This window comes from Eretmochelys imbricata, chromosome 7 (assembly GCF_965152235.1).
Source record: "Eretmochelys imbricata isolate rEreImb1 chromosome 7, rEreImb1.hap1, whole genome shotgun sequence".
NCBI classification, from domain to species: Eukaryota; Metazoa; Chordata; order Testudines; family Cheloniidae; genus Eretmochelys; species Eretmochelys imbricata.
In genome coordinates this window covers 11,361,576-11,386,908 of record NC_135578.1, presented here as the reverse complement: position 1 = coordinate 11,386,908, position 25,333 = coordinate 11,361,576, and the positions used below count along the sequence as shown (strand labels likewise).

The 25,333-nt window shown below is 42.1% G+C and overlaps 1 protein-coding gene across 3 annotated transcripts in view; it reads right to left on the bottom strand.

Moving 5' to 3' along the window:
• The window catches only part of PPP4R2 (protein phosphatase 4 regulatory subunit 2), a 39,500-nt gene extending 28,756 nt beyond the window's left edge, over window positions 1-10,744 (bottom strand). Inside the window, exons 1-3 of one of the 3 annotated variants that reach the window (XM_077821792.1) lie at window positions 10,592-10,730; window positions 10,019-10,169; window positions 9,765-9,846 (exon numbers count right to left, since the gene is read on the bottom strand). In XM_077821792.1, the coding sequence (XP_077677918.1) occupies window positions 9,765-9,766 (2 nt within the window). In that variant the 5' untranslated portion in view covers window positions 9,767-9,846; window positions 10,019-10,169; window positions 10,592-10,730. Of the gene's footprint in view, window positions 1-9,764; window positions 10,170-10,591 lie in introns of all 3 variants that reach the window. The other 2 variants (XM_077821791.1, XM_077821790.1) reach the window with 2 other exon arrangements.
• Window positions 10,745-25,333: the final 14,589 nt, after the last annotated feature.

The window sequence follows — 25,333 nt, the reverse complement described above, 5'->3', positions numbered from 1 at the left end:
TATCAGTCTATAATAGAACTTACATTGTTTTTAAACTTAGATTCAAATATTTTTAAAATTTCTCAACTTTAAGAATTATTTAGTCTCTCTGGTTTCTCCTGCACATTTGCTATTTTGATTACCAAAGCATTTCAGTGCTTCTGGTTTGGAGACAGTGAAAATAGCAACATCAATGCACTGGGAATTAACATGGAAAATTCCCAACAATGATAATAGGATTGACATATGAAGATCCCCTGTGCATCAATGAAAATTAGATTCTTAAATGCTTTCAGCATGCAAACAAACCCTTAAGTTCTACAGGCTTAACAATAAAAGTTGTGAGCTAGTGATAGATTTCTTTATGCTCCTACAACTGTAGCACTGAATGCAACACTCGTAATTATGTAGTATTTATTGGGGTGTTCTACATGAGTCATAAAAAAGTATTTCTTACTAGGTTAGCTAACACGAACTGACACACAAGGTAAAAGCTTAGCGAAGACAAGACAGTTTGTAGTTTTAACACAAGTTAGGAGGACAAAATATGTAAACTATGGGCTGTCTAGGGTTTACCTGGACCTGCTAGCAGTGTGTAGTATTAACACAAGTTGAGTCTTCACTATGATTTTACCTCATGTTAACTAATAAATTAACACTTTTTTCCTCTAGTGAAGACAGTCTAAAGGAGAAAAACATGGAATTTCTCAACAATTCAGAAGACGTTGTTTTGGTTTGTTGACTAATTGTGTAAATAAATCCTTGATTTCTTTTTGGGCAAATGACATGTTAGATCCAAGCCTAAGGAATTAGGGATACACTTTGGCTGCATCTACACTGGCAAAACTGGTGATCATCAGTGCTGCTCCACTGGTCGTGAATTACAGGTTCCATGTTTGCCAGGAAAGGCAAGGCCTAGTTGTTCAGGAAGCTGACAACTGATAACGGTATTAAGAAAATGCGTTTGAATATCAAAAGCCAAATTCTGATCTCACACAAGGTTTATACTGTGTAATTCCACTTACTTCAGTGGAAAACAGTAGTGCACCCTGGAGGTGAACAAGATCTGAATTAGGGTTCAGACATTTTCAAACAAGCTGATATCTTTAGGTAATTTTACTATGTAGGATGCATACAGCTACCCTTTATTTCTCTCCCTTTAAAATGCTAATAAAGGCTGACTGATTACAGAAATTTAACATTTTTGGTTATTAGATTGCTAAATTGAATACACTGATTCGTACACAATAGCAAAATCCCATTTACCTGTTCATGAAATGCAAACAGTAAGTTGTTCCAACCAAGCAAGCATGACCAATCAACTTACACAGGCTGTAAGATACTTTGTTTTAATCACTTTTCCAGTGCTGTAGCTACCATTGTTACAATGGCAGGTCTGTGGTGGGAATGCCACTCATGCTCCTTCAGTTCAGCAGAAGGCCAAGTTGAGGAGATGCTGCAATAGCCTCTGCTGAATCCTCTTTGTTCCAGACTCAATTAACTGGGCAAGGTCTGTTCCCTTCCCTAACATTTACTATCTGAGGTCAAGACCAGAATAGTCCTGCACTACCAGTCTTCTCTCTAGGCTTGCCTTGTCCTTGCCTTGTCCAGCAATCACTTCCCAAGGTCTACAGAGGTGAAGAGAAGAGAGCTGGTTTATCCGCCTTCAAGTAGGAGCAAGATAAATAACAGCTGTGCTCTCTGTAAGCATGATTTAGGATGGGACAGAACTCCCAGTCTGAACAAAGGGTCTGGGGGAGTAGCACTTCAAGTGAAGTAGTCAGAAGTGAAACCCCTATGGGAAGTTAAATTTAAGTCCCAGCTGGGGAGGACAAAGGAGGTACTAAAGCAGCTGCTGCATCTTTTAAGAGCCACTATTGAGAGACAGAGGCCAGGTCTATACTAAAAAGTTAGGTCAACCCAGCTACACCACTCAGGAGTACGAAAAACCCACAGCCCTGAGCAACGTAGTTAAGCCAACCTAACACCTAGTATAGACAGCTAAGTTGACAGTTCTTCTGTGTTAGCACTACTTCCTCTCAGGGAAGTGGCTTACCTCCCATCAGCATAGGTAGTGTCTACCTAAAGTGCTTACAGCGGCAGTGCTCCTGTAATATTTCAAGTGTAGGTAAGTCCAGAGTATAAGAAAAGAACCAATGAAGATGAGGAGGAGAAAAAGAAACCTAATTAGCAAAGGTAACAGAATTGATGAAGCAAGGTTAATGAATGAGTAGAAGGGGAAACTGCATAGGCCTGGGTCAGGGTGTGAATAAATTAGCTGGTGTATAGAATGAATCAATGGTAAGGTCGGTGGGCTGTCTGTGTGACACTGCCTACATTGCGGACCTGGCAACTGTACGGCTACAGCTGCGCAGGTGTAAGGTCTCCTGCATAGTTGCTTTATGCCAGTAGGAGAGAGCTGTCCTGCCAGCATAATTAAACTAACCCCAACAAGCGATGGTAGCTATGTCGGTGGGACAGCATCTCCTGTCGACATAGCGCTGTCCACACCAGCACTTTTGTCAGTGAAACTTATGATGGTCAAAGGTTATTTTTTTCCACACCCAACTGGTAAAATGTTTGTCAACGAAAATGCCAGTGTAGGCAAAGCCTGAGAGGGGAACAGCTTGATGTTTGTAAGAACAGCAGCAATGGCGTGAAGTGAGCTTATGAGGCCTGGTATACACATAATAGAGAGTACATACAGTGGCATCGGAGGGAGTTGTATGTGACAGTAAATGCTCACACACATGTTGATGTTACTGTTATTGTGCACTAGTACATTATTGCCTAGGCTGGAAAATGTTCTTAGCAAGGCTGACACACAATACATTCAATGTGGCTTGTTAGCATTACTATGAGGATCTTGGATTTTGCATTTCTTTACTCAAACTGTTAATTCTGCATTAATGTAGCTTTGATATTTAATTTCTGTGGGACAGATTCAGAAGCGCTTAGCACCCAAATTCCACAATGTGAGCTACTGGATGTCCCTTTCCCTTCACTCCCAAAAATCACAACACAAAAGACAAGACCCACACTAGTTCACATTTCTGGGAAACACCAGTACAGTTTGTGTACGTTGCAATGCTGCCTCCAAAGGGTACAGCACTGAAATTGCACCATTACTACACAGATAATCCTTGAAGCATAAGCATTGCATCAATACCTCTATAGCAGTGAGGGAGCCAATTTACCACCTGGGAAGAGACGAATGGGAGAGCTCCTTCAGTCAAACCTCCTGTGCTCTGTACACCAGAGCACATTTTGGGGTACTAATCCCAGAATCTCACAAACTGAATTGAGTGAAGGATGACTAATATGAGGCAAATTTTTAAAAAGGGCTCCAGATCCTGGCAATTACGGGCCTGTAAGCCTGACTTCAGAACCGGGCAAACTGGTTGAAACTGTAACAAAGAACAATATTGTCAGACATATAGATGAACGTAATTTGTTGAGGAAGAGTAAACATGGTTTTAGTAAAGGGAAATTATGCCTCAACAATCTAGTAGAATTCTTTGAGGAGGTGAACAAGCATGTGGACCAAGGGGATCCAGTGGATATAGTGTATTTAGATTTTCAGAAAGCCTTTGACAAGGTCCCTCACCAAACACTCTTACGCAATGTAAGCTGCCACGGGATAAGAGGGAAGGTGCTCTCATGGATTGGTAGCTGCTTAAAAGATAGGAAACAAAGGGTCAGTATAAATGGTCGGTTTTCGGAACGCAGAGAGGTAAATAGTGGCGTCCCCCAGGGGTCTGTTCTGGGATCAGTCCTATTCAACATATTCATAAATGATCTGGAAAAAGGGGTAAACAGTGAGGTGGCAAAATTTGCAGATGATACAAAATTACTAAAGATAGTTAAGACCCAGGCAGACTGCAAAGAGCTACAAAGGGATCTCGCAAAGCTGGGTGACTGGACAATAAAATGGCAGATGAAATTTAATGTTGATAAATGCAAAGTAATGCACATTGGAAAGCATAATCCCAACTATACATATAAAATGATGGGGTCTAAATTAGCTGTTACCACTCAAGAAAGAGATCTTGGAGTCATTGCGGATAGTTCTCTGAAAACATCCGCTCGATGTGCAGCAGTAGTCAAAAAAGTGAACAGAATGCTGGGAAAAATTAAAAAGGGATAGATAATAGGACAGAAAATATCATGTTGCGTCAATATAAATCCATAGTATGCCCGCATCTTGAAAACTGTATGCAGATGTGGTTGCCCCATCTCAAAAAAAGATATATTGGAATTGGAAAAGGTTCAGAAAAGGGCAACAAAAATGATTAAGGGTATGGAACGACCTCCGTATGAGGAGAGATTGATAAGACTGGGGGCTTTCAGCTTGGAAAAGAGACTGTTAAAGAGAGATATGATTGAAGTCTATAAAATCATGACTGATGTAGAGAAAGTAGATAAGGAAGTGTTGTTTACTACTTCCTATAACACAGTGAACTAGGGGTCACCAAATGAAATTAATAAGCAACAGGTTTAAAAAAAATAAAAGGAAGTACTTCTTCACACAATGCACAGTCAACCTGTGGAACTCCTTGCCAGAGGATGTTGTGAAGGCCAAGACCATAACAGGGTTCAAAAAAGAACTAGATAAATTCATGGAGGATAGGTCCATCAACGGCTATTAGCCTGGATGGGCAGGAATGGTGTTCCTAGCCTCTGTTTGCCAGAAGTTGGGAAATGAGCAACAGGGGACGAATCACTTGATGATTACCTGTTCTGTTCATTCCCTCTGGGGCATCTGGCATTGGCCACTGTCGGAAGACAGGATACTGGGCTAGATGGACCTTTGGTTTGATCCAGTAGGGCCATTTTTATGTTCTTATTGAATGGTCAAACATTCAAAAATAAGCCCATTTTGGTATGGGATCAAGGATAGATGATCCCTGAAGAAAATCAGGAAAGACTGACCACTTTAACTTCATTTATAAAGTGTGTGCATTAACAGTCACATGCACTGCATTTATTTCAAAGTGTTACATTGCACTTGTCACAGCATTATTACGTGATAGTTAATTAGAAACTTGACTAAGCAAAAACATGCACTCCTCATAGAGAGCTACCTATGTCCTCTGGCTGAAGTTTAAAGTTTGCCTTCTTAGTCAGCTGAAGTAAAAAAAAAAAAAATAGAAAAACGCATCTCTCTCCAGTAACTCGAACAGTTGAATGAATTTGCTTCTTATTTTTCTACCAAAAGCAATCCAACTTTATTCTGAGACCAAACTTCTAACTTTCAATATAAAAGGAGCTTTTCAAAAAGTTACAAGTGAAAGTCAGATGATAAATAGTTTTGTGATTTTATCTATACTTACTACTGAAAGCTCTACACTAACATACCCATGTATAAAGCAAAGCAAATTTGAAAGTAAAATAAAAAGAACATTGTTCATAAAAATAAGGTTTAAATTATAGTAGGGGAACCTTTGAAGTTAGAGCATATGTTGCTACAAAAATTTACATACACTGAAACACAAGAAAGGAGCTTAGCATACAAAATGCCAAAATATATAGCTGAAATGCCAGAACGAAAATTCGAGGAACTTCTGTCCATATTTACAGTTATTTTCATCATTAGACCAGTTTTACAACTGACAACACCTTTTTCACTCTGGTTCAACTTAAAAAAAAACAGAACTGAAGTTCGCGAAGGAAGTTTAAAAAAAGTTCAGTTAAAAACTAAACACTTTCCACCAGCAAGAGTAAACAAAGATATTAAAACAGACCAAAATACTAATGAGGTTAAAAATGTGCCCCTTTCTGTATTATCTTAGGGAGAATACAGATGCACAGAACATATGCTGGACATTTAGAGACCACTACATGCTAAATTCACTTGAAGGTATTTTTCAAATTCAGGCCAATGTGAGAAACTGAAAGGTTGTCTCTTGGTAGCTTCCTATGTATTCAGTTAGACAGAAGTTGGGAAAACTTAGAAGACAAAAGCATCTGAGGGGGAAAACTTGACTACAGAAGAGAGTAGCGCAGTTCACAGTGTGCAGTCCACAGCCTAAAGTAAAAAAAGTTAAAAACCAAAACTAGGTAAACTGAGTAATGTACTCAGAAGCACTTAGAGTAAGCACTAGTGCAACCCCATCAATTCCTGGTCAGAGGTCATGAATCAGAACTGTTCCCAAGCACAGGAAAGGCTTAAAACTATTTTACAATTAATCACTTCTGACCTGAGCAAGATTTCTACAGGTTTTGGTAGGATCTTAAGGATGCTAGAAACAAATAGGTAACTAATAAAACATCTGCATTATATCTTTTGCAATAGGAAAAACTATTGTTAAGACTGCAAACTTAAATGTTACCTGAATTGGTAGCAGAGAGAGGAGGCCTAAGGCAGAAGGGAGGGGAAAAGATAATCTATGCTTTTTGGGGTGTATAAAGACATCCCAAAACTTTTTTAAAACTCCGCTTGTTTTTTCTACCTTAGAATTACCAGGAATGTCCAACCTTGTTTCCCTGTTTTTACTACATGTTTCCTCAAAGGACCCAAAGAAATGGCTATCAAGCTCTTCTGCCATTAATTGAAGGGGCAGAGAATTGAATCCTTAATTCAGAGACCCTTCTTTCAACTGTTAGGCATTTGAATTAAGTGGCAATACTAAACAACCCCCTCCCCACACACAGCTAGTTTTAAGAAGTCTTCAACAAAAATTGCTCAATTTATCAGATTTTACTTCCCCGATACTGAAAATGTCATAAATACTAGCTCTCCAGTCACCTAGAGAGACTTCCTGAAAAACAGTGTTTTTCTACATTACATTAGGGTTTGTGCAGCTGCAGGAGTGATACAATAGGATTATTTTTCTTTATAACTGAATGATGTAGTTTAAGGCCTACAGAGTGGCAGAAAACAATTGTGCAACTTCACAGCTCTCCAGGTAGGGCTTTTAGGCAGCAGATTTGCTTTCTGCTGAAAACTGTTAGCTGAAAGGTGTTTCACATGCACATTACAAATAAGATGGTACTAGGAAACAACCTGCAGCCACCAGTTCTCAGACAGTGTGGGTTGGGCATAATTCTTGTTCAGTATAGTCTCAAATTACAAGAAACCAACATCATTTTGCATAGCTCCATAGTGCTTGGTTAAAAATTCAGGCCACAATCTTTCAAACACTTAAGTATATGCTTAACTTTGCTCACAGTAATAGCCCCATAGATTCCAATAAGTAAAGTTATGCATGTGCTTGAGCTGGTGCAGGATCAGGCTTTTACTGCAAGATGCTGCAAATCCTTGCAACCAAGTTTAGCATTTGCACATTTATACCCAGGCTTCACAATGTACCTATAAAATTTTTAATTACTAGTCCAATCCTACACACACCAAGTAATTTTACTCAGGTGAATAAGTCCCAGTGAGTCAGATGGAACAACTCTCATAAGTTAGTGTTTTCAGGATTAAGACGTAGGCTATTAAATGTGCAATATATAGCATGTCCATGCTCCTATGAGAACCTCAAGACCATTTTTTCTAGACATATTTCATTTTAATTTTCAAAGCCATACTAATTAAATTTAGTAACTGTTTACCTACCAGAAAATACAGCTACCACAGAAGGAAAACACCTATTCTTTAAACCTTATTTTATAAAGTATATATAAAGTTTGAAAAGAAATATCATGAAAGCCACAACAGCTCTACCTTAAAACCGGAGGCATAACAATAAACTGAGGCACGACAGAAAGCAAAATTGCCTCATGTTATCTCATTTACCTCCTTCCCCACTAATACAAATCCTTTTTGTTCACTAGCTTATATGTCAGCAGGAATATGTACAACTCCACATACCACTGGTAAAAGAAATGTTGCCAATGTGCAGAATCTCCAACATTGAGGACCTTCCCTAAAAAGAGGGCCCTAATTATTTAAATAATTGTGTTCCCGATACTGAGGTTTAGCAACCCTTGGAACTAGGTTTCAGTTTTAACAAACATTGCCTCTGAATATTTCAATATGCAATGGGTAAATAAATTTTGCAAAATATTAGACGAAGAAATAATGTAGATCTTGAGGTCTAATGGGAGCAGAATCAAATGTATGGTGAAGCCTGTGTACACGTAGTTCCAAATATTGCTTTGTTTGTGTACAAGGAGAACAGTGGAGACTTGTTGAACTGTTACCAACAAATGTGAAACTATTAAACAGCCCAGAGCTACTGAAATATCTGAGTATTTAGAAAAACACAGCGGGATAACAACAGAGAAAGAAACTACTGAGAATGTATCGGGCCATCATTTGTATAAAGTGTGAAAAATGTGTCTCTCAAATAACACAAAGCCCATTGCAGGATCAAGGCCTTTGTTTGTGCAACTGAGTACAAAGTTAATCCACATATTTCCCAAACATAAAGCAAGCAAAAGTTAACAGTACAGAGACAGTTACATTGTATCGCCTGGCTCTAAATTCCCTATCACTAGTGATTTCTTAAATATTTCCCCTGCAATCAATTTTAGAAATATGTTATAGTTTCCAAAACAGAAAGTAGATAAAGGCTTTTGTTTTCCTGTCTAAGAAAATTTCAGACAAATGTAAGCAATTAGCATAGCTAAAGAGTAATTTTACACTTTATAAAAGTATAATTTCTTCTAAAATAAGACAGCATAAAGATTCATTAAGCAAAAATATCTGTATTACAGTTGTGCCTTTTTCTGCTAAATTGAAGCCTTTGATTCAAAGAGCAAAGTACATTTCAGAACTTCAGCTTTCCCTTCAAGGCCACAAATTCAAGCAGGAATAGCACACTACATTAAAAACAGATCTCTTGCAACTTAGACACAGTATAAATTAGAACAAAGCCTCTGTGAATCAGTGGTTCCTAATAAAACACTAGTATAGACATATATTCTTTTCTGAAGCCTGTACTCTGGCTGTACTAGGCCTCAAAAACAAGGAGGCAGCCTGAGAGCCAGAAAGCGAGCAACACACCAGCAATCCATCCAGGGAAGCCTTTCTCCTTCCTGCCAAATAGTGAGACAACAAGGAAGTCACCCAGTACTGCACCAGAGATTATCCCTGACAAGGAGAGAGATATTCTAGCTCCTTTATAACTACAATGCCCCTTCCAAAAAAAACCAAATGGCCCCTGCCCCAGTTAATGTTGATCTATGAAAGAAAGTCTGGGGAAAGTGAAATGGGAACAGTTGTGTGCAGACTGGGAAATGAGGACCTAATGAAATGGAGAGTAACAAGTTAGCTCCCAAATGCCTCTTGTGTGGAGAGCACCTAAATTATTTTTCCCCTTCCACATAAAAAGCAGCAACTAAATGCAAGACAGCCTGTAAGTATGCAACACAGGCTGTGAGTACACAACACAAAGCCTGCAAAAATTAATCATGTAATTCACATCTGTGAACCATGCTATCAGATATCATCACATCAAAAGAGAGATCACAATACATATTAAACTTTTCCTCTTTCAAGCTATGAAAACTGAGATGAGTATTATATAAAATGCAGAAAAAGCAACAGGCTTATTGTATTTAATAGGATCAACGAAACCTGACAGATGACCCTGAACACAAGGAGAAACTTCTCAATCACATCAGACTAATGTGTACCAACTCTAAGTGTGAAAGGAAATAAACAAAACTCAAGGGGTCTTCAGCAACTAGAATGAAGGAGAATATATTCAGCACACCAAATCAACCTACGTGCAAACAAAACTTGGGCATTACTCAATCTATCTCTGGGCCTAAAATTGAGAGAGTTCTTATAAGTCTCAACTGGGTAAGAGGAGTGGGGAAGGGATCAGACTTACATAGTCTCTCCAGTCTTGGCAACATGACAAAGAAACTGATCCAGTACTGGACACACTTCCTTCTTCCCCCTCTTCTCAAAATCTGCAGGTAAGAGGGGGTGGGGGGAGGAGAAAATCCCAATCGACATTAATGGACTTGGTCTGCAAATGCAGCTCCCACGTGAAGCTTTTCCAAGTCCCAGTGTGCTGGAAAGCAGAGCCACCCCCTTCCACCCCACTCGAGCCGCAACCTTAGGGCCCTGCGAGCCTCTTACTGCTTCTGAGGAGGGAACCGTCTACATCTGAATGGCAGTAAGTCACTCGAAGTTGATTTGCAACTTCTCTGGAGCGGCTACAGCCACGAGAGAGAGGCTGATGGACTCCGGCTGCGTCCAGGGAGGCAGGCTGAGGCTAGCACGAATGGGGCTGGGGAGAGAAAGGGCAGGGGTGAGAGGGGGGGCCGGCACACGGGGGGGGGGAGAAGGGGGGCACTGGGCTCCAGCAGGGCAAGGGGAGGAGGGGGAGAAAAGACACTGGGGGCCCTACCCCCCAGCCGCCCCCCTGAAGCCCAGGGCCCCTCCAGCGGGGGGAGGCATCTCCCCCCGCTCTCCCCTCATGTCCCAGAGAGCTCTGCCTCCCCAGAGGGGCGGGGGGGGGGCTTTCCTCTCCACCACCTTCCCCTCCCAGCCTAGGGCGCTGCCACCTCGCCTGCCCCGGGGGGGCCATGGCCTCCCTCAGCGCAGGGACCCCACCCGCAGGGGGTCCTGCCGCCCCCGGTGAGGAGAACTCGCTCGCTCCCTCCCTCCCTCCCTCCCCGCGTGGGGACCCCCCCCCAGCCCGGCCACCACCTTTCAGCGCCTCCTGCAGCCTCTCGACGTCCATGGTCCGCCGCTGCCCCCTCTCTGCGCCGCTCCCGCCTCCTGCCCCCCGCCCCGCACAGGAAACAGGCACCGGCAGCGGCACAAACACACACCGCGGCGGGCTCAGCAAGCCTCCAACATGGCGCCCGGGCCGTCACCGTGCGCGCCCCCGACGGCCCGCCCCCTCCCACTGGGAGCGGGGCCGCGCGGGGGGCGGGGCCCAGGCTGCGACCGCCCGGCCTCTCGGAGAGACAACCTGGCGGGGGCGGGGGCGGGGGCGGGAAGGGGTGGTACTAGGCGCGGGCCGGCGTCTGCGGCCAGGCCTGGGCCTAGGGACCCCTCACACGCACCCCGGTCATACTTAGCCAGGGGGCTTCCCACCTTCCCCCTCCCCTCCTTCTACACTGAGTGTGGGGCTTCCCCGGACCCCCACCTTCCACACTTACACTGGGGGGCTACTCAGCCCCCCCACCTTCCACACTCAGATTGGGGGCTACCCAACCCCCTCAACACACACACCTTCCACACTCAGACTGGGGGCTGCCCAACCCCCCCGACACACACACCTTCCACACTCAGATTGGGGGCTACCAAACCCCCCCCACACACTTCTTCCAAACTCAGCTGCACTCCAACTGAAGTGGTGAATACATAGCTGTTCTCCTTTCCTTGTGCCACTTAATTGTCCCTTATCTCGCTTTGCTATTTGCCTATTACAATATTATTTACCTTTGTAAAGTATTTTTGCAATACTTTGTATATGAAAGATGCCATGTGAAAGATGCTTTGTACTATAATACCACTGTGTACCATCATATGAATTAATATTTTCTATAGCTTTCAGGTATTTGTGAAACTGACCATCTGTGTTATAAGAAATAATTATTTAGTTTTATTAAAATCTAATAGAATTAAGACGTGGTTGTAGTAGGATGACCGCCCAACCAAACTTGAAGGGATATTCCTTATTTGAGATCTAACATCTTGAATCCCATATCCAGTCATTAAAGGACACACTTCCACCAGTAATCATGAAAAAAACATACACAACTGTACAAATGTATGATTTTCCACAGTGTGTACCTCTGCACCATAAATGAAATGTAGGATGCTATCCTTAATTCCATACATGCACACATACATTGACTCGTATTTTAACAGCTGTAGGTGGTCACTCGCATTTGATCTGACTTACCTTAGAAAATTTATGTTCAAGAGTTTATAAATAAGAAATGTTAATTAATCAAACAGTTTTTGAACAAAACTATGCAAACAAATATTTTTAAAAATTACAGAAACTCAGATTTTCAATGCTTTCCATTACTTGTAATGGAAAAGCTGATCCTTTCAGTTTGAAACTCTGATTTGGCAAACAGCAATGTGCTTAATTTTGAGCATGGGTGGTTCCCATCAATGTATTAAAGTCAATGGGACTACTCACATGCCTAAAATTAAGCACATACGTAGGAATTTGCAGGATGAGGACATTAGATTGAACATCATCAAATGGGACTTCTGCCGGGAAGTTTAACTGAAATGACAGCCTCCGCTGACGGAGAAAACAGATCCAGGAAGTGAATACAGATACTGAAGAAGTGTGATGGACTTCTAAAAGCAGTTTTAGAAATGTCTTTTCAATATATATTCTTGTAATGGTCCATAAATTTCCCTACACAAAAACCTACAGAGGACAAACACCACAACTCTGCAAGCGTGGTGGTAAAATCTGTGCAGTCTTCCCCATACTTCCCTGGACTGGGTCTCAGAATCAGCAGGGGTGTAAACTGGCCTATGAACAAGTCCCTAAAATTGAAGCAGAGAGGCCTGGGATTCATGGGAATCTGAGCCCCCAGATCTGCAGATTTTAACCAGCCAGCCAGCTGCACACACAGAAACGTATCTACTGTGAACACTTCTGTAAAATTAAAGCACCCATGGTGATTATTCCTGGAAGGAAATGGAAATGCCCATAAAAATGAAGTTGTAAATATAGTAGCCAAATATTGCAGTCAATTGTTATTCTAGGCATATGTGAGCTGGCACATCTGCTGTAATTTACTATTAGGTAAAATCCTGAATAGGCCTGTATCATCTCCCATGTCCTACCCCAGATCTGTATATGCAGAGACGTGTGCATATAGATTTCCCTCCTCTCACACAAAAAGGGGCAAGGGGGAATCAGCGGCCTCTGTGGCACCATCCTTCCTCCTCCCACCACCAACTTTTCCTGAAAGTCCAGAGTATGTATAGCATGAGATGGAGATTTGACAGCCTACGAGGAAGAGTGGGAGGGCCAGAGCATGGCTGGTCATGACATACATTGTCCACTCTCCAGCCCCAGCAAGATTTCCTGGAAAAGATAATACAGCCTCAGGTTGTGTTATCTTTTCTGTATAGTCCAGTCCAGGGTCCTTGATAGAACAACTCCAATAGAGCTGCATTGCCAGGAAGCTGGTGTGGTGGCATAGGAGATTACCCAGGTTTGTGTACAGTCTATTCTCTGGATAAAGGCAAAACCAATAATCCTGACAATAATACAGAGTGCTCTGGCTGAGGGCTACCTAAGCTCCCCTGTGTGAGTTTTGGCATGGGGCGGGGATGATCCAGTTCCTAGAATCTAACAATGTCCTCAGGCATGTTTTTTCTACAAAGCAGGGAACCACAACCCTTATTTTAGAACTTCATGCGTTCTAGAATTGAGAACCTTGTAGAAATTTTGGACCTTAGAGTACTATTTAATAGTGAGAATAATGCTAGTTAGCACTTCATATTTACAACATAGTGTACAAAACAGCTATTTTGTGATGCAATGTAAAAAATATGCTTAGTTTAAACACACTGTATAAAAAGAATTCTAAATGTTTTGTAAACTCTCTAAAATATTTTTCAAACCTATAGAAGTATCTCAGATTTAACACCCTGGCTGAATCTGGAAACCTGGTAATAACCCAAAGGCAGTAGTTGAACTGTAAACATTTTACAAAAGAATGTTATTTTTCATGCCATCGGTCATTCCTCAATTTTAAAAAGAAAAACAGCATTGCTCCCTGAACTCAATTTCAAGAGAAAAACAGCATTAATGAGAATAATAGTACTTAGGATTTGCATACTGCAGCATTTTTCATTTGCAAGGTATTTTCCGCACATTACGTAATTCTAGCATCCTTTAAGTATCATTAGCTCCATTATACACATAAGCAAACTGAGGAAAAGAAGCTGTGATTTGCTCAAGCCATGGAGGGAATCAGTGTCTGAACTGGAGTTAGAATGCTGGAGTTCCCAGCTCCCAGTCCTGTGCTATGCCGACGCTACTCCCTCAGGAGATCTATAGTGGAAAGTTGAGTGGCAGTGAAAGGAGGAAGGAATGTTCCCACTGGGAAAATCATTACTGGTTTTGTTCCTGCTAAGTTGGTCACCCCATATTGTTAAAAATTTTCATTACTGGTGATTTTGCCCTTGTAGCATTTGTTGCCATCGGCCACTTTAGTTTTGTGCATGGGGGAACATGAAGGTGGAGCAGGGGGTCTGCGCTATAGCAAACTGTCCATCAAGCTGCAGTTAGTTCAAGTGGCTCATTGCCACGCTTGTGGGCAAATCATTACATTAAAAATCTTTACAAATTAAAGCAATGTTTATTTGCTTTTATCTTAGGGCAATATTCTGCTCTCTCGTTCATTGATATTCTCAACCAGTAACATCACTGGGAGGGCCACATGTAGAACTAGTGCAAAATCTGTCGTAATGGGAGGAGATCCGCATTATAGCTCTACCGCAGTGGAGGAAGGAGAGAATTTTGCCCACCAACTAAGTTGAGGGCAGGAGAAGGATTTCAAGGCAAGGAATGGATATGCAGTAGCAAATGTAAGTGTTGTGCCTTGTGAGCAGATACACCAGCAAGGAGAAGGGAAAATAAAGGTCAAACCACAGTTCAGCCTAAGTTCCTTTCCCTAGCGCCTGCCCTGCTGTATTAACCTAAAGGAGATGCCAAAACACAAAGTAGCACAAAACACTAGCAACAGCCAAGTAAGTCTCCAGCTTTCACCAAGCAGGGAGGGAGGAAGCTTCTCCTAACTATCTCCTTATGATCCATTACAATTCCCCCATGAACTAACTTCTCTAGAGCTCTCCTAGCCCTTATAAAGTTCCCAAAGGTGGTCACCTGATTCTCTGGTCACGTGACCTTGACTCGGTTCCCTGTGGGGGAACTACATTTCCCAGAACACTTGTTTTTAAAGGGCCTATGAGTCATAACAGACATACTGGGACATATGCATGGGCCCTGTTACATTGCCCACTGCAGAAACATTAGTAGGCCAAATCAGCTGGCCTGTGCAACACCCTTCCATTCACTGGTGTTATGGAGATCAGCCTATGGCCCATATTCTAAGTGTCCATTTGAAAAATTATGTACCAGCCTGGGTCAAAACAAAACAAACAAACAGAAAGTTCCCAGGAAACTTGTGTTAAAATAGCTCAATGTAGTTCACTGAAAAGCACGTTACAGACAACGAGGACTGGGTTTTCTCTACACTGTGAATATTTCATTCGGTACTATACTGCTATCAAATACAAATCCTCATCAGCCTAATTTGTAATAGAATTATACAACCCCAATACAGTTTTTATTGAATATTTCATTTCTGAGCCCAGAGAAATACTTCAGTGCCATAAACTGGGATTGTGGAAGATTCGGGTTTGTCTTCTAGAACCTGGCAAACAAGTTCTGGGGATGAATGCAGAATTGTCTCAATGTTAGTTGGCTGAGCCAGGTGACCCTTCTCATTTAAAGATCAGATTGAAATTCTAGTTTCTTATTGTACTTGCATTTAGAGCATGGTCTTTTGAACTTGTGTTTTACATTATTGACAAGTTATACAGTCCATTGGCTTTGCTGTGTGAGAAGGATATTGCTATCTTAGGAGGTAGGAAAAGTCATTAGTGTCCACCATTGCCACAATTTATCTGCCGAAGGAGGATGTAAGTCACCACACTCCTCCCTACAGGATCTGAGTGTTAGAAAAAAGGCTACTTGCAGCTTCTCCACACATGGGTCTTGTTATCTTATGAGTTGGAAGTAACCAAGGGCCTCTGATCTAAACCTGTCAGAGGGAAAAGAAACAGCTTACCAGCACCAGTTCCTCAATGAGCTCCTCTGGTTTGTAGCACTCACCACTTTCGTGTGTATCTTGGCATATTAAATAAGACATTAGTGTAATGTGTCCTTGGTACAACAGAAGAAAGAATGTTGCTTCACAATGCAGGAGAGTTTTAACCAAGGAGCACACTAAACCTCATTCTTCACAGTCTTGCAACTTGTGTAGTCCTTTACATCTGTGCAGACTGGGAGTAAAACGCTACCATATCAGAATGATATCATTTTACACCTTGAACAGATATATAACTATGCAAGGAGCAGGGCAGTGGAGAATTGGGCCCATTGAATCCTGTCATCCTGACTTACGTGGGTAATCCCATTCAAGGTAATAAGACTAATCACATAGTTAACAGTTGCAGGACACTGTGTCAGGCTGTGACACTGGCAGACCAGGTGCCAGCTCTTGCCAAGGTTGTAGGCTTCAGCTAGGCACTGACAAATTCATAGCTGGAAACCAAACTAGTTCACCTATATGTTAGTATTCAAAATAGGTATTAGACTTATAAGGATGTGTTTAGACTCTATGGAATGCTTGTAAGTTGCTGCATGCTTTAATTTCACTTGTAATGTCTGTATCCCATGCTATAAGGTGATATGTAAGTTTTGCTTTATAACTGTAAAAATGCTTGCTCTGAATCTGTGAACCAATAAGAATGGTCCATGGCCCATCAAGGACTACCAAAAGTAAATGGGCCATTGTGGAATATCATGATACAAAGACTTGGTTAATGGTCCTCCCACACCCATGAAGGTGCTCCATGTAAAAAAGCTCATCTCATCAGCTTGAATTCTGGAAGAAGGAAATAAAGATAGCTGACAAGAACATTTTAAATCTCTTTTTGCTGTTTGGACTCTCACAGGGCTGGAGCTTGGAAACAGAAACAGAGATCAACTTGGGTTAGCCCTAAAAGACATTCAGTGCTCATGGGCGCCAAGTTTGTATAATTTTTGGTGGTGCCCAGAACGGGTCTAAGCAGAGCTGTCTCATCCATAGGACGGACTGGGGCAACTGCCCCAGGCCCCATGCTTTGGGGGGCCCCATGCTTCAGGGGGATGCCGGGTCCAGGGCAGCCTCGGGGGTTAGTGGGGAGCCTGGCACCAGCAGAAGCGAACAACCCGGCCTCAGCCTGCCCAGCTCCACCCCACTGGCTCCCGGCATCGCTCGGGGGAAGGGATGGAAGCCAGAAAGAGGCAGGGTGGAGGTGGGGGTTTGGGGGAAGGCATGGAATGGGGGTGGAGAGAGGGTGGGAACAGGCAGGGTGGGGGCTTAGGGAAAGGGGTGGAGTGGGGCAGGGTGGGGGCAGAGCAAGGGTAGCAGAGGCGGGGCGGAGCGGAGCAGGGAGGGCTGGGGCTGGGTCGCTCGCTGCTGCCAGTGCCAGGCCCCCCGCTCACCCTCCAGGTCTCCCTGGACCCCACATCTCCCTGAAGCACAGGGCCCCGCAAAGCCCCGGTCTATCCTATGGACAGGATGGCTCTGAAAATGTAGGCCCAAACACTGGTGGAGTGGGGCCCATGTTCCTGAATATTGGTGGAGCATGAGCACCACAGGCCCATATAACTCATCTCCTATGTGGATTGCTGACAGATTCTACAAGTCTGTCACCTTTTAAAAATACAGACTCATTTGTGCATATATGTTGCCTGCTTTAACCTGTACATAACTATCATTTCTTTTTCATAGTTAATAAATCATTAGTTAGCTTACTATAGGGTTAACTACAAGTGCTGTCTTTAAGTGTGAACTCTGAGGTACAAATTGATCTGGGGTAAGTGACTGGTCTCTCGAGACTGGAAGCAATCTGTATCTTTTGTGATCTTTGGTACATAGCAACCAACTATCACTAAGTCAAGCTTGCCTAGGTGGCAAGGTAAACTGGAATGCCCAAGGGGACTGCCTGTGACTCCTTGGTAAGATGGTTATAGTGCTTCAGGAGTTCACATTTGTTACTGGGTTGGCGAAATCTGATTATAAAATATACAACCAGGTAGGGGTCTCTGCCCTCCTTTTTGACAGTCTGCCTTGAGGATGGCACTCACAGTCAGGAACCATTCCAGGCAGGGTAACACAGGCCCATAACTGTATTGTCACCCACACAGTCACTGAAAACCAAAGTCTGGAAATCAGGCAAAACTCCAAATGTTGATTACAAATACAGGTATCTGAGACTTAGAATCAGTAGAAGAAAGCATTAATCATACTGACAGTTGAAAAGAGGAATATTACTAGATTTGGAACTGTTTCTTTCAGAGCTGCAAGAAAGATAATGGAACCTATGCCCTGAAGATATTACATTATCATAGGCTAACATGTTTATTACGTTGTGGGAAATCTGTTGGAGTTCACATAGCTCCCTATTGGCGCTTACATGGTTTTGGTCTTGTACAGCTTAATCTGCCTCCATATCCTTGTACACCTATGTCGCACCACAGTGTCTGCAGCTCAGCATTCTGGTGATGATGTTTTCCTTTCACTTTGTCATTTTCCTCATCGACATGCTGCACTATCAGTTTGGATTTCACATATTGTAAAATTAGTGTGGAACAACATTGTATGAGCAGCTGTGAAACTTAATAGCATTTGCAAAAAGAAAAGGCGGCCTTGTGGCACCTTAGAGACTAACAAATTTATTTGAGCATAAGCTGTAGCTCACAAAAGCTTATGCTCAAATAAATTTGTTAGGTTCTAAGGTGCCACAAGTACTCCTTTTCTTTTTGTGGATACAGATTAACACGGCTGCTACTCTGAAACCTTAATAGCATTTGTGTGCATAAGAGGTTTGCCCCAGTCTCCATATTGCTGTTTGAAGAAAACAGTGAATGATTCTGTTTGTATATCTGATGACTACACAAGAGGAGCAGAAAGGAATCAATTATTAACCCTTCCCTTTCTATATATTTTCACTTTAATATGTTCATAAATCTTAGTTGGGGGAAAGAAAACTTTATGTCCTGTGATCCCCAGAACCTAATTAAGCACTGAGCCCTAATTAACTAACTTAATGGAGGCATTAAGTCTGACCAATTTACATTGGTTAACAAAGAACCTAATATTCAGGCCCTACTTCTCCCCCTTGTGCAATGCTTTATCCTGGGCAAAGTGAGTGTAAAACTCTACCCAATCAAAATGGTCAAGTAGACATCCACTTTGTAAGCAGCAGCATTCAATGCAATGTCTTTTTGTTGAAAAATGCCAGTTAGTCAAAAATGAAATTTATCATGAAAAAAGTTAAAGCCTAAGTTTGACCTTAACCAGTTAAGCACATGCCAGAGAACAATCACTTTGTCTTGGCCCGAGTTTTGAAAGTGTTAGATCAAGCTGGATAACATGGTCTAACATCACACTTTTAAATACTAGTCTAGACACGGCCTAAAACCCCAATGCTGGAATTATTCATGTAATAAAGTTAGTACAGTGCATAAGAGTTTGCAGGATCAGGGTCTAAGGCCTTGTCTAAATGGGAAAGATTTTTCAGTATGACCTCAGGTGTGAATTTAAATAGATATAGTTACACTGATATAAGCCTCCCAAATGGACATTCTTATTCCAGTATAAAAGTGACTCTTTGTGATTTAGCTTGCAAAGCAAAAAAAGCCACTTTTATAGCAGAATAAGAGTGCGCACATGACAGGTTATACCAGTGTAAGTATACATGTATAGCTGATAGAACTTTCCCTTATTGCTGAAAATGTGTAATGTTGAAAGTGTTACTTTCAGAGCTACAATAACATTTCCACTTTTAAAAATAACACTGGCCCTCACTTCTTTACTTTTTCTTTAATTGAGAAAAGGTAACACAAAATCACACTTGGACTTTATTCCAGTGGGAAAATAAAAATTAAAAGAGAATGCTTCCCCCCACCCCCATCTTTTCCTTTTTCAGTTAGGTCCCTTTTTAAATAGGAAAAAAATGGGGGTGGGGGAGGGGAAGGCAGGAGGACAATTAAACAAAAGGTGAGAAAGTGGGATATTTAAAAAAAATTGAAATGGAGACATATTCAAATAAAATCCCAGTTGGAATATATAAAGCACATAACAGGCCCTGCCATTGATTTGTTGTGTGACCTTGAGTTAACCCATTTGGACATCAGCTTCCTTATCTGTAAAATGGGTATGATATTTTCCCTTCTTTGTGAAGTGCTTTTAGATCCTTGGAGTAGAGAGGTCATATGTGCAGAATGTGGCTATGCTTTGTATGAGCTCCTCTTGTGTTGCTTTTTGAGTATTTACGGAGGGTTAAGCACACTGCACCTTCTTTTCTATTTTGGCAGGTATGTTTGTTGCTAGTCACACAATATTACAGTGATGAGACTTTCTTTCATGTCAAATTGTTTTCTACCCCAGGTTTTGTTTTTCCAGCAAAGCAATTTCGTCCAACGGTAATTACCACACGGTTGAGAATTCTTACCTTCTGTTTTCATATGGTGCATGTTGCTGATTTTTTCAACATATGTGAATCCAGGTGTAAGATCAAGGATTTTGAATGGTTGTTTATTGACCCCTTAAGTTTAGGCATAAAGCTGATTCAATACATTTTAAAGTAAAGAAAATCAAAAAACTTGACAAAAACCCATTTAGTTTTCACTTACTCATTACATGTAACTTTGTTTTTGTGATTTTTTTTTTAATACTAGAATTTTAATACAAAAAGGAAAACAAACCACGACTGGAGCTGATCTTACTTTCCTTGGAAACCCGAAACTCCCACTTGTGTGAGAATTTTGAGTGCCCAGAGAATGAAGGATCAGGCCCCATATGTGATAATATTAATCCATCTCTGCACACAGGGAGTGGGATTACACTTTTGTAACTCCAGAGCAGACTTTGGCCTGATAGGAATTCATTATGCCCATATGCCAGAGGGCAGAACTGGGCTCTAACTTCCCCTAGCGAGGCAATGCACAATTAAGACTGCATATTTGAGCCTTATTGTGCTGAGATATTGCAGTTTTTTGATTTGTAGGAGATCACTCACTCCCAGGTTTCACGTGCCCATTAATACTAAGGCAGTTTAGAGTGAGCTAACAGAAGAGTGACAATATTATGGCCAGATCATGCTCTGAATGGAAGGGAAAAAGACAGAAACTCAGTGCTATGAGATCCTCTGGAATCATCCTGTCAGGGACGAAGGTTTGTCCTGCCTGGGGTGAAAGGTGTGTAGTTGTCCCCCAGCAGCAGTAGAAAGTCTGCTTCTTGAGTCCTAGCATTGTAAGACTTTTTAAAGGTTCCATGGAATTATACACTGGAGAACTCCCAAGGCACAGCGTGATCATCAATAGGCCTAACTGATTAAAATGATGTAAGGCATGTGCCCAGCAGTTACCTTTGCTTTTAGTTAATCAAGCTCAGATTAGGTATCTAGGGATCTTTGACCTGACCTGACCTAGAATAATTTAATTCATTAGAGTGTGACAGCAAGGTGTGTGGCACTTCAATTTAGTCTGAACTAAAATTGATTAGTACACTGAAAGACTCTGTAACTAATTGATGTAATATCAATTAAGCCAGGAGTGTATACCGCAGAGATAGGCGAACAAGTTCATAGCAAAATAAGAACGGCCATACTGGGTCAGACCATCTACCCAGTATCCTGTCTTCCGAAAGTGGCCAAATGCCAGGTGCTTCAGAGGGAATGAACAGAACAGGTAATCATCAAGTGATCCATTCCCTGCTTCTGGCAAAGAGAGGCTAGGGACACTTCAGACCAAGGTTTTGCATCCCTGCCCATCCTGGCTAATAGCCATTGATGGACCTATCCTCCATGAACTTATCTAGTTCTTTTTTAAACCCTGTTATAGTCTTAGACTTCACAACATCCTCTGGCAAGGAGTTCCACAGATTGACTGTGCATTGTCAGAAGAAATCCTTCCTTTTGTTTGTTTGTTTTAAACCTGCTGCCTATTAATGTCATTTGGTGACCCCTTGTGTTGTGAGAAGTAAACAACACATTTACTTTTTCCACACCAGTCATGATTTTATAGACCTTTATCATATGCCCCCTTAGCCGTCTCTTTTTTAAGCTGAAAAGTCCCAGTCTCATTAATCTCTCCTCATATGGAAGTCGTTCCATACCCCTAATCATTTTTGTTGCCCTTTTCTGTACCTTTTCCAATTCCAATATATCTTTTTTGAGATGGGGCGACCAGATCTGCACTCAGGGAAGATGTGAGGTCCTTCCCTCTTATCCCATGACAGCTTACTTTGCTTAAGAGCCTTTGGTGGGGGAGCAAGTCAAAGGCCTTCTTAAAATGTAAGTACACTATATCCACATTCTCTAATGCACATTTACTAGCAGTCAATAGCAAAGCACATGCCGGAAGAACTGTCTCTCTCCACACAGCCAGCTGCCACAAGCTTTCCTCCCCTCCATACCCCAACCTAGGAAACGGAAAACCTCTTACAGGGAGCTATCATGAACCAGGGCGCCATTCAAGTTAAAACCTAGACTTGTACCATTCCCACTTGAAGATTTTAATGTGTGCAGAAGTAGGGGTCCAGGTTAGCCTGCCCCAGCTCCACTCAGGATTTATTAAGGTGCACCAAAATGAGCCCTATGCTTGGAGATGTGTAGCTGGAGAAGGCACTTGCTTTGCAATAAGTCCGAAGATCCACCCCAGCAGGGGATCAGTCAGTTTTCTTTGAGCTGCTTTCCGTGCCCTCCTCCCCCATTTGGAAGTCACGTTCCATAGCCTTCAGCTGGCCATTTGCATGGCACAAAGTAGATTTATGAACAACTTTACAAAAGCAAAGTGACACAGTCATTTGCCTGGCTGCATGATCCATAGTAAAAGGGACCTTGCTTAGGATATTGTGACATTCATTCCATGAAATATAGAAACCATACCATCACATTCCTGAGTTGTCTGGCTCCCTGCCATCACACCGTGGGAGGGACGAAGGCAGCACATCTAGTGGTTAGAGTAGCAGACTGAGTCTGTTGTCAGGTCTGTCACTAAGGCCTGGTCTACACACAGATTTTGTACCTGTGTAAGAATTTCAGTTAGGGATGTAATGATTTGTTTCCCTATAGTTACTGGTATAACCTCAAGTGTAGATGCAAGAATACTAGTACAATTGTGCTTAAACAGGACAGCCCCTTTTTCTTATGGGAATAAGCCCATTTCTACTGCTACAGCTATGTCTACACTATGGGGCTCATACCACTTTAACTGTGCTGGTATAGTTACAGTGGTACAATTTGTCTGTGTAAACAAGCCCATACGTGCGTAACTCAGTGTGACCTTGGGTAAGTCACATAACATTAAATCTATAAAATGGGGATAAAATGGTAAAGCACTAGATCCTCCACTGAAAGATATTATGAATTATTATTGTGCAACACAAGGCATTTTTCATAAGTTCTTCAGGTTTATAGAAAAAAAACCTTTCTGTTCATTCAGTTTTCAGATGGGCAATGCCAATTTATCATTGCATTAAATGACTAACGCGACCCTGAAATTCTTGAATCGCTTTATAGTACAGTATGGATTTGCATATATCTCACAATCCTGTCCAGGAGGAACCAGTGAGGACAACTGCTTTCCAGATAATAATAATAATAATAATGTGTTAGTAAATGAAATACCGTTTAGTGCCGAGTTTGTAGTTGCATTTTCAGGAGCACTTTCGTTTCTCTGGCATAGCAGCATCATTTGTAAAACATTTAAATGGTGATTAGAACAGGTATTTTGTTAGGATCTGAAGCTGGGCTGAAAGTTCCATGTTGTTATATCCCCTGCCCTTTGAAATTTGTTAGTACCTACGAAGAAGACATTTTAAAAACAAAAATTGATCTTGACAACCGATAACTATCCAACTACTCAGAAGAAATGAATGGAAAAATCTAGCAAATTGTTTCAAATGCGGAGGAGGAAGAGTTTATTATCTCCCATAGCATTTAGCAAAGTCCTAAATCACATTTTGGTAAGTGTACTCCTGTGTGCAATTGAACTGAGATGGGACTTAACCCCCATTACCTACAAGACGAACAAATACACCCAGTTAGGCATGCTCTTCTGCACCTGGAGGTGAGTAGCTAATTGGCTCCCAGACAGAAGGGGCAGAACTAAGCCATACTAAGTAAATTGTAGGAGCTCAGTTGAGGAAAGATAAGTCTCTCTGGCCCAGGGCAGGGTAACAGACAATGATAATCAGGGCAATGCAGGCTCCTGCAAAGGAAGGTCCGAAACGAATTTTTACAAGTACAAGACCACCACTTCAGTAGCCCAAGGGGACGAAAGAATTATCCAGATTAATTTGAACTTGTCCAGGATACTCTGGAAGGGGTTTGAACTTTGTGACTTGGCCAAAGGGTGGAGCCCCAGAAGAACTGGAGTCAGAGGCAGCCAGCCAGAGGCACCCTCTAAGGGTAAGCGAGCGCAACTACACAGACAATATGATGTACAGCTAGATATTGCTCAGATGGAATTAAAGCTACAGATCTGGCTTTGTTGGTCCAAGTGCCCAAGACTAGAGCTGGCTAAAGAACGATAATTCCATTTTGCGGCACTTTCAAGGTTTGGTTTTGTTCCATACTGGAATGAAAACAAACCTTAAGTGTTTCTGTAAAACACAATTGCATCAAAATAGAACCGTGTCAAAACATCTGTTTTTGGAATGGACTGGTCAGGTTCTCATTTAGTCTCACTCTTTCTGGAGAGCCCACCCTGGACCTCAAAACCCTTCCCATTCAAAATGTAATCAAAACCGATGCACCTCTGCCAGCGGCTCTCAAACTTCAGTGCACTGCCACTCTCTTCTGACAACAAAAATTTACACGACTCCAGGAGGAGGGACTGAAGCCTGAGTCCACCCCAGCCCTGATGCCTCAGGAGGGGGGGGGGGGAATCCCAAGCCCCACCACCCCGGGGGGAAGTGGCAATGGCAAAGGCAAAGCCTTCAGCCTCAGGTGAGGGGGCCTGTAACCTAATCCCCATTACCCTCAGGCTCAGGCGTCGGCTCTGGGCCCCAGCAAGTTTAACACCAGCCCTGGTGACCCCATTAAAATGGGGTTGTGACCCACTTTGGGGTCCTGACTTGTAGTTTGAGAACAACTGTTCTCTGCAAAACTTTCAGCTTTGATAAGACAGCATACTTCAATGAAAAAAATCTTTTGTTCTGACTAGCTCTTCCCATGACAAAAAATACCCATATTCACATTTGAAAGCAAAGTGCTGGAGATTGCTAATCAAACTAACACGAGCCTTTCTCCAGTCTTTCCATTCGGTGGAACACATTGTTCCTTTACAACCTTCTAATGGATCCATCCACGCTCTCGACACCTCAATTCCCTATGGCTTGGTTTATACCTGTGGACGGCCGGAAAGCACTCTTCAACCATTAGCAGTCAACAGAGAACCACTTTATGACATAATTGGCCCAATCCTGCTCTCACTACAGTCATTAGGAGTTCTGTCCTTGACTTTAAAAGGAGGAGTAGGCCCAACGTGCAATACAAATGAGCAATGCCATAGAACAGTATCTGATTGCCTTTATCTCCTTCCAAAAAGGAGACCTCACCATACAGATACTGGTCTGGTTGCAGAAAGATTGGTAATTTTCTGTCCTGCAGAGAAGT